Genomic DNA, 10,710 nt, shown 5'->3' with positions numbered 1-10,710 from the left:
AATTTATGGTTCAGCCAATCAGCGAAGAGGAAAGCGAAGGCTAATTAATATTCATAAGCGGGACCACACAATACGTTAACTTGAAGACTCAGGCCGTACAGACTTCTCGCCAGGATTTTTTCAAAGCGTCGGACAGGGGTCCGGGGGCCGCCGAATGTCCCTGGCGGGGTCCAGGGGCAGGGCCACTGTGGGGGGGACCCAGGTGGGCGAAGCCCCCCCGGAAGCTCTTGCATTTTAGACTATTGAGAAGGCTTCTTTTATCAGTTTTTTTAGGGCCATATCTACGATAACCGTAGCAGTCACTTACTTCTCTTCAGCAGTTTGACTTTAAAATATTTCGGGTCAAAGCTTCAAAGACAACCAAAACCTCATAAACAACAAACTTTACTTAGCTCAACAGTATACAAAAATATTGTACGGGTTTCTATCCTTAGTTGAAGTGCTTATTTATAGCGCTAGTATCTTCGCTGCGCCGTTAGCCGCCGTGCGACTTTTGTTGACGGTCTGACATCCCTACGTCGCCGCCTCGCTGATATTCCCACGGACATGTTTCAAGAAAAATACCCAGCAAAAAACGCTGTTCTGCGTCAAATTCTATTCTATAAAACATGTGGGACTCAGTGTTACAGTCTAAATATTTTGTAGAAGCACCGCTGTAGGAAAGAAGGTCCAAGCAATGTAAAACATCACGTAGCATGAAGTTCGCTGTCAACTGGCACACAGCACATGACTGTTTGAAACTAAGTCTAATCAACAGCCGTGTTTGATTGATAGCCGGCGGTCCTTTGATGAAGTCGGGGAAAGGTGCGTTAGTTAGAAAATCTGCGTTTAGTTTTGATACGTAATTATAAGTTAGACAGTGGCGAGAATGATTATTTTCTCATCAATATTTCTCTTCAGAATTATTTGAACTTAATTGTACATCTAAACAATTAGCTTACCTGTGCAATGTTTATATGATTAATGATCAGTGTACTGAAATCATGTGTAGCGTATGGCTCCTAGTCAATAGATCAGCACTTTCTCTATAGTGACCACCTGTCTATAGTGGCCACATTTCCTAGTGCTGTTGTTGTTTGACATAAACTTTGAACATTTAAATTGTAAGTAACTTTAAACTGCCAGAGTTTCAGCCCAATAAAACACTCTCAGCGCCAGGGTATGAACAGACTGACCAGACAGACGAAAATAAATCCTCGAACAAGGTTCAATCGTATCTTCCGGGTCTGGCAGGAAGTTGTTAAACTAAAATAAGAATAGGCTCGATGGCTGATTGCATACAAAGTAAAACAGTTTAACAGTTTTACAGCTTGAAGAAAACAAACGCTCCTACAGTACCTGCACCTGCTTGATAATTATTAAATCGTATGCCCTACTTGAATAAAAAAGTTCACTGCAATAATAAATGTACCCACATCACAAGGAGCTTATATTTTTTTAAACTTACACCTAGTTATCGTACTGAAAAGTGTTAATGACATTACATGAAGTCATTCAACAATTTTCAGTCATGATGAAAATTTTCTGAATGGAAGGTGTGATTATTGTCATTTTCTGAAAAATAGAAGCAAGCTCTGTTTTTAGCTGGAATCAATTCACAATACCAGTCCACTTTGGGGGATAATGTACTGTTAAGAGGATGTTCCATTTTTGCGCAGGGGTGATTTGGAACAGTCCAATGTTGCGTGGGAAGAGGTATGGCTGAAATATGCTGTATTTGCTCTTAAGCAAATGTCGGCCTTTCTAGTTATCATTTAAAGTAGAGAAGCAAATAAAAATGCAGTGTGTGTATTTGCTGATATGACAATGAAACAACAAATGTACATAATACAGAGGAAAGATGGCAGTAAAAGTTGAGGACGAAAAGGAAATATATGCACAATCGGTCTAAACATATTTTTACATGGACAAAAGAGCTTACCAATTAACCAATGTCACTTTTGGTTAATGTGCCTGGGCATTCAGCGAAATAAATCATTACTTTGATGGCTGTTTAAACAGTATGTACTTACGAAGGTCGATACACCAGACCCGACAAAGTTACAGTAACCGTCGTTGCATTTTTGTGGCATTTGTTTTGAGGTCTTTGTACTTGGTCTGTTTTTCATCGATTTTAGAAAACTGGCAACTTTTCACAAAACTTAGTTGCCTACGGTAGCATCAGTTGACATTGACTATATGTATATGAAATGTATTGTGCAAAGTCCTGATCTTTGGAAACAAACTCACTCCTTGTTTAAACACGAGTGAAAAAATCTAAACAAGATTTTAGCTATATCTTATTATTATTAATAAACAGACGTCGACTTCACACAATAAGCCACCATTCCATTTAATACAATACATTGATGTATGTACATATTTACTGACTTGATTAATGTATGTGAAGCATAAATGACGTGCTACATTAATGATATGAAAACTATGTATCTTGTATATACACTATTTTTTGTGATTTGTGGTGTTTAGTTGGTATGTTTGCAGTCAATGCTTCAGTTTCGATTTAAAGCTTAATAAACACTCATTTTTCCTTCAAAGCTGTCATCCGTACAGGCAATAGATGCGTGAATCTATATATCATCTGCACTTTAATGTAAAATCACTGTTTCTGGTCAGAAGAGTAACTTACAACACTTTGGTGTGACACATAGCAGTTTGAAGAATAGTAATTAACGTTGAAATGGAATACAACTCAACACAATGCTTCCATTTTTATTCACACCAATTTGTAAATATCAAATCATGCTTCAACTTCATTATACATCAATTACACTTACAGTTTGCGCCAGACTTTGACAAGATAGATTTCACATATTAATTTAAAAGTAGTTGATACCTGCCATCTTGAAACAAATAATTAATGATAATCTTCCTATATAAAGTAAAACCACACTTATCTTGATTGCATAGTGTTGTCCGTGTCTGGGTAGAAAAATATAGTTATTCTGCAGATCACACAACATAATTTGCAAAATTGAAGCCATCTTGATTTCTTTGGTCCCTGTACGTGGTTTTGTCACACCACATTTAGTACAACTTCTGGATCTAAATGTCACACCATACTTAGTACAACTTCTGCACCTAAATGTCACACCACATTTAGTATAACTTCTGCACCTAAATGTCACTCCATATTTAGTACAATTCTGCACCTATAAATGTCACACCACATTTAGTACAACTTCTGCACCTAAATGTCACACCACATTTAGTACAACTTCTGCACCTAAATCTCGAAACACATTTAGTGCCATTTCTGCACCCAAAAAATCCACCTAACATGCTAAGCTTTGGTCTAAGGTAAGATAGAAATATGATAGGTTTAAGACCTTAACCCATGGCCAGTCACCATATTTCATATACTTTGCACAATGAAACTTCCCTTTTATGTCACAAATTTCATTACAACAGACACTTCTAGCACTTGGTCATAATGTTTGAATTTCTATGTCTGTTATTGTTACTGCACATCCTGTAATCTCTGTTCTCATCAACAGATTCTATGCACTAAGCTGACTTACACTTGGGTAACTTTTCCAATCTAGGGCTTGGCCAGGCAGTCTTTGGGACATAATACGAATTGCACAAAATGTATCAAAAATCATTTCTAGAACATCATATATTTTTCAACTTGTGCATATGTATTGAAATATGTAAAGCATTACACATTATGTCTTTATTGCATAGAACAAAACATACAGTGAAATTGAGATTAAGTCTTCACAGTTTCCTTTCTCAGCTGAGGTGTACCCTGTCTCCATTCTTCTGTATCTTACACTGTTCAGCATAGTCCAAATCTTGAGCTTTGGTCTCAGCAAAGAGTTTTCTTCTCTCCTCTTGTGAGAAGGACTGCAGGGCTTTTGTGAGTTTGTCAAAGTAGTTCAGTGGTGCAGGCGTGCTGAATCTGTAGCTGAAACTCAGGGAGCAGCCAGAAACAACTTCCGTGTGATGCCTCATTCCAACATACCACAGCATGATTTCTCCTGTATATGATAAAAATACATCAATATTAGACATCATAACTAGGGGGCCCAAACGTATATCATTTCTTCCTGAGCAGGAGAGTTACCTAACATCAAATAATTATGTCAATAGCTTGTTCAGAACACAAAATATAAAAACCAGACGTTCTGCTGCAGTACCAAGGGATGACTAGGGGGCCAAAACTTACATCACTTCTTCCTGACCAAAAGAGCTATATATCTAATGGCCCAAAAATTGTGTCCATAGCTTGTTTAGAACACAAGATATAAAAACCAGAAATTCCACTGCAGTACCAAGGGATGACTAGGGGGCTCAAACTTAAATCACTTCTTCCCAAGCTGAAGAGCTATATATCTAACAACCGAAAATCATGACTATAAGTTGTTTGGAACACAATATATAAAAACAGTACCTTGCACTGCAGTATCAAGGGAAGTTGCTAGGGGGCCCAAAATCTTACCATTCTTAGTTTTTCAAAGACTAGTATGAAAACGATCCATCTAGATAAGAAAATGATTTACTACTTAAGGGACAAAGTATGATTAAAGAATCTCTTACCTGGGTTTAAGGTGAACACCATGGGCTGTGACCACCTCAGTTTCCCATCATGCACCTCAGGCCAGGACAGACTCCAGTTCTTCACACCTGAGAACTGAGAGGATGATGGAAACTTGTCAATCACTTGTCAAGAATATTTTAAAAAGTTGCAAGCAGAAATGAAATGGCTTAAAATTTCATTTATTTTTTCAAAGGCAGAAATTACACTGAAACAAAGTTCAAATGAAGTTTCCAACACAAAGATTGGGCTTGCCCAAATTTTTGGACTGTCCAACTCAAGTCTTTGTTAAGGAAAAGACAATCCACCACTTTCATCCGAGCTTTAGAACATTAAGCAAAAAAAAACAGATAGGGGTACCATAAAACTTCTGTAACATATGATCCACTATTCAAAGAGTTTTGAATTCTATCTCCATAATGTGACATCACAGAAGTGGATTGCTCATCTCTTGAAAAAGCCTGGCATTGGTCTGTCAAACATTTGAATAAGTCCATTATTTTTCTGTTGGAAATTACTTTGTTTCAGAACTGCTGGTACATGTACAAGTTTGTTTCTAAGTTTGTATATGGCTAAGACATTCTTTCATGATAACATTAGATCCTGTCTTAAACTCCATAGTCAGACAGTTTTAACCTGTGATACTACACACACCTGTACAGTCATGAAGGTTTCACATGTCTCATCCAGGTGAGGTGACACACCTGTGCCAGGTGTACCTAGGAATCCAGTCATCATGGGTTTCCGCAGGTGTCCACCTGGACCGGCCGTCAGGCTGCCCGCAGGGAGGAAATACGGCTCATGCTTTGGGTCTAACCAGTCCTGGAAAAATGTAGGAATCATTTGTAAGGTTGTTGTACTGTTGTTGTTGTTGTTGAGACCCTTGTAGTGCCTAGTAGCACACAGGGGAGCAAGTTTCTTTGCTGTTTCTGTGGCAGGGTATAATTTTTACAGGGAGGGGGTGTTAGGCCATCCGTCCATCCATCCGTCCGTCCATCCTCTGTCCATCCGTCCATCCTCTGTCCATCCATCCATCCATCCATCCGTCCATCCTGTCTATCCGTCCATCCATCCGTCCATCCATCCATCCATCCATCCATCCTGTCCATCCGTCCATCCATCCGTCCGTCCATCCTCTGTCCATCCGTCCATCCATCCATCCGTCCATCTGTCCGTCCATCCATTGATCCATTGATCCATCCATCCATTGATCCATTGATCCATCCATCCATCCATCCATCCACATCCTTCCATATTCAACCGTTGTACAAATGAAACTACCTAACTCTTTTTACAGGTGATACATGTACAAACTGTACATGTTGTTGAAACTTTTTTCACTGCTAGAACAAATGCAGATTGGACATAGAGAAAACAATCCAATGTATTGAGATTTGAGGCAATGAGGTTTAACCTCCTTGATTATGGGCATTGCTTTCATTAGACAAATAGATTAAACTTTATAACAGTTACAATAGCCATCTACAGTCTCGCGTGTCTTGCCTACTTATAATTACCACTGCTGCCTTTTTGTTGGCCTCCCAGAATGTGTCAAAGAAGCCGCTGGCACAGTCCCAGGTCTCCTGGTCTCCATACACTGCAGGGATGGCACCAAACTGGATCTTCTCGCCTTTCTGAGAGTGAACACATTTAATATTCTGGCAAACAATACTAGTAACAGGAAAACAGATGTAGAGCTATGTACTGGTTCAGTGTACCGATACAGAACAACTATCAATTAGGTCCGGACCTGTACCTAAACTCATGTAATGGGAGGTGCCCCAACACGGTACGCTTTTTCTTGCGCTCAAACTCATGGCGCTCCATTGCTAGTTGCCTGAGAGTGGTCAAAGTTTGATGACTGAATTTTTTACACATAGATTTGAACAACATACTTGAATAAGAAATGCATTCATGTGGTTCATGAACCTTTCGCGCTGCGTGTTACAAGCGGCAAACACTGTGAGACAATTTCGTGTATGTAACCTTCCAATTTTGTGCTACGCTGGACAGTGTGCCTAACTCGGTACGCTTTTTTACATTTTGCTCTCTTCAGAAGTAAGTGGTAAATTTAAGTACACAGAAAAAAATTAATAGTATGATATTTTAGATTACTTTTAACAGTAAAATCGTGACTGTATGTACTTTCTGTCTCATATGAGGAAGGCTGTACCTAGAACAATCCAGTTGATGTTTTTACGGGCAATGGGCTGAATGCACTGATTGTGAATGCCCGACTAAAAAAACCATTACGAAAAAACGACACCGCCAACATCAACAAAACTCTGTGTGATTATATGAAAATATCATATACATCTCTCTATCAAGTCTTATTTTCATAGACAGCACGAATCATTTGTTACAGTCAAATAAATCTTTGGAGCGTTCTCTTGTCTGCCACCTTCACGGCCACACTCCCTTGGGAGTACAATGGTGGCAATGTTTATGTCGCTTCCTTTTGGTTGCTTTTCTACTCAACAAGCATTTGAAGACCCATATCCATAGTGTTTTATGGAGCTTTATTTATGTGTATCATGGCGGTTGTGTGACTGCTTGGACGAGTTCGTATAGTTAGCGACACGAGCCGCCAATACGCAGAGGCCGGTGACCGCAGTGATTCAGCACTGTCAACATTACTGTTAGAATTCTGTTTTTAAAAAAACATGAAGTAAATATGTTAAAGTATACTTGGAATGCAAATTAAAGCTGTGTGCATGGACTTGGTTTATTTACCTTTGTAATCAGCATAGTCAGTGGCAACAAACACGGTGTACTTATGGATAATAAGATCAGCAAAAAATCCGTACCGTCTTAGGACGGGAACCGTCTTAGGGCGGCCCCCGTTACCTGTACCTGTACCTAAAATTTGCTCAGGTACACAGCTCTAGACTGGATTTAAACCTAGGACATTTAAATTCTTGGCCCCAAAAAATGGAGTAATGTCACATGACACTGTTGCAAGTACAACAGATTATGTACAATAAAGACAGAAACAAAGAATGTTCCTTACTTGCCAATCAAAATACTCAGCTGTGGGGTAGGTCTTGATGAAATAGTCACAGTCAAACCTGTTCCAGCTTTTCCAACCTAGTAGTACACAGATAGAATGAATAAACTTAATTGCACGCCAATTGTACACCATACTAGCCTGGGTACCATTCAGGTAGTACTTTTCTTCATCTATGTTTGTGTCTGGGGACCTGCACATTCAAACCGTTTCGGTGGTTATGTCAGTTAAGCACTCATTTGATGATAACAGGCCCAATTGCAAGCAGCAGATAGAAGGCGTTTCAGGTGTTGGAACACCTGTTTGAACAAGTGCTTGAACCCATTCCTTAATTCGCTCATGTAAGGGACCAATCAGAGCCCTCGTCCAAAATTTGGACAATTCAAGACACCAACATGGTCAAGGTTCCCAGACCAAACAGCAGAGAAGCAACTGTATATACATGTAGTGTATGATAAATGTCAGAGCGAGAAGCAACAGACAGTGTATAATAAATGCCAAAGCAAATTTCTTTCTGTATGGTGCCCTGGCTAACACCATACAATGTACTAGATAAGTATGGAAACAATTATTACACAAGAATAAAAAATAAAGTGTCGAAAAATTTCAAACTCTAACGTTTTGTAGAATGTGACCTAACAATAATTGAAAATAGCGTGCAGCACAGTTACTGTAAAGTACCTTGCATAGCATCAGTAACAATGACAGGCTCCCCCCTGTCCACCAGCCTCACAAACTCCTTCTCACTGATCCCGCTGACTCGGCGGATCTGTCGACTCGAGGGCTGCTGGAGCCAGCGTCGCTCCGAGTGGGGGATCCACGGGGGGCAGGGGGAGGTGTACCGGGCTGCTATATCTGTGGAGACAGGAGTTGTGCATGCTTTGTGAAAAGGTGGAGGTCCAGGTGTCAGTATATAGAACGTAATCTTTTTTTCATCACTCACAAAGCTCAGTCATAGAGTCAACGCATTGTATATATAGTACTGGAAAACTTGTCCAATATGATTCTTATGTATCACTGAAGGTAACAAAACCCAATAGAATGATAGATAATGTGTCAATAGATAATTGAATTTTTACCCATAATAAGAACCAGAGATAAGGATATAGGTGCCTGTTGTCAGTCAACTCCAGCTCTCTCACATCGATCGTTTCTTTGCCCAAAAATGCCCATTTCCAGCTAATGCCAACATATAGGCCAAGCTACATTCTTGATTTGTAAGGTGGGCTTAACAACTTACGGTACACCACATCTGTGACCCTGACAGTACTGTCTCCTCCCCCAGTACAGACACAGCTAACAGTACTTACCATACTCCACATCTGTGACCCTCAGTACTGTCTCCTCCCCCAGTACAGACAGCTAAAGTACTTATCATACACCACATCTGTGACCCTCAGTACTGTCTCCTCCCCCAGTACAGACACAGCTAACAGTATTTACCATATACCACATCTGTGACCCTCAGTACTGTCTCCTCCCCCAGTACAGACACAGCTAACAGTACTTACCATACACCACATCTGTGACCCTCAGTACTGTCTCCTCCCCCAGTACAGACAGCTAATAGTAACTTACCATACACCACATCTGTGACCCTCAGTACTGTCTCCTCCCCCAGTACAGACACAGCTAACAGTACTTACCATACACCACATCTGTGACCCTCAGTACTGTCTCCTCCCCCAGTACAGACAGTAACAGTACTTACCATACACCACATCTGTGACCCTCAGTACTGTCTCCTCCCCCAGTACAGACAGTAACAGTACTTACCATACACCACATCTGTGACCCTCAGTACTGTCTCCTCCCCCAGTACAGACACAGCTAACAGAGGGAGGCTGAACTTCCACAGCACAGCCAGGGATACAGGCAGGGTAAGGGCCAGGACTAGTCCAACTGGCACATTCACTGGGGAGTGCTGCTCCTCTTCTAGCGAGGTGGACCCAGCTTTCCTGCCAGGCATGATGCTGTGATGTCAGTAGATTACTGGATAAATCAGAACAAAATATATACAGTTATATTTCTTTTTTTACTACAATATATATACACATACAGTACACAGTGCTGTCATGCTGGAGCAGTAATACTGCTAATATTGGCAACCTATACATACTAGTAGTGCCATTAGCCTTATTTTGATGCAATTGCTGCCTGGCATTTTGTTTAGTACACAGCAATGCAAGGCAGAGCCCATCCCTCTCTTTCTATTGTTATATCATACTGTTATCATACCGTTATATAGTGGGGTTCAAGCACCACCTGTACCAAAATGACCATGCCAAACGGGTCTGACCCTTTTGGTGTAGCATGCCCAGGGTTTGTCAGATCTGGTGGCCTGGGTTCCGTGTGGGTGAACTCGTATCCCGGGAGCCAGGAGACTGTTTCTACTCGCTCTTACACTACCGCCATTTACCTCCCCAGCTAAAATCAGGTACCCATTTCTACACCTGGTTATGTCAAGGTATTGCTCTAATGTCATTCTTAAGGTCACAACATCTATTGCATGTCAAAGGTCTCAAAACCAGGAACTCTGGGTTCTTGGCTAAACACCCTAACCGTTGGCCTAAATGTTGATGATACTAGTCTCCAAGCAGACCCTATAGCTACCTTAGAGATGTATCAAAGCTGGCCAAGGAGTATAGCCGGGCAAAGGGAGTCAAACGGGTACCGGGTGCGCTTTACTCCTTGGCCAGCTTTGATACTCTCTCTATTAAAGGCACGGTAGGTACCGGTCTGCTTGGAGACTAGATGCTGCTGCCAACACCACAACTTGTACCAACATAATTTTACAATGGCTATTGTGTATAACTGTCAGTTACATTCCTCGCTTTATACCCAATTTACCTCGAACAATTGTGACAATGACATGAGGCAAAAAGTAAACAAACCCTGCTTGATGAACTTCGGGATGGTCAGTGTTGTCACTCTTGGCAACGAAAAGATCTAGATATCGTCCTTCTGTGCTTCTCAAATACTTCTAGAAACAGTTAAATCAACTTTCTACCCTTTCTCCAGACGTCTAAAAGACATCTAGATCCGCTCTTTTTTGCGCGCTTTTGATTGTCCCACTTTCACGCATGGCAGCCAAAGTTAGGTCAAAATCACTTCCGGATATCGCAATTCGACAAAACTTACTGGAATTTACGACATTTTTTCT

At 40.7% G+C, this 10,710-nt stretch overlaps 1 protein-coding gene across 1 annotated transcript; it reads right to left on the bottom strand.

Moving 5' to 3' along the window:
- Positions 1-2,319: 2,319 nt before the first annotated feature.
- LOC118424614 lies at positions 2,320-10,661 on the bottom strand. The gene is made up of 8 exons (XM_035833256.1): positions 10,442-10,661; positions 9,324-9,539; positions 8,229-8,402; positions 7,551-7,627; positions 6,058-6,174; positions 5,195-5,362; positions 4,543-4,636; positions 2,320-3,983 (listed from the first exon to the last, which is right to left on the bottom strand). Exons 2-8 carry the CDS (start codon positions 9,514-9,516, stop codon positions 3,736-3,738), a joined length of 1,071 nt encoding a protein of 356 aa, XP_035689149.1. The 5' UTR covers positions 9,517-9,539; positions 10,442-10,661; the 3' UTR covers positions 2,320-3,735.
- Between the last annotated feature and the right edge of the window lie 49 nt (positions 10,662-10,710).

Source organism: Branchiostoma floridae, chromosome 10 (genome assembly GCF_000003815.2).
Source record: "Branchiostoma floridae strain S238N-H82 chromosome 10, Bfl_VNyyK, whole genome shotgun sequence".
Classification (NCBI taxonomy): domain Eukaryota; kingdom Metazoa; phylum Chordata; class Leptocardii; order Amphioxiformes; family Branchiostomatidae; genus Branchiostoma; species Branchiostoma floridae.
The sequence above is the reverse complement of the archived record's forward strand: the minus strand, read 5'-3'. Positions and strand labels throughout refer to the sequence as shown.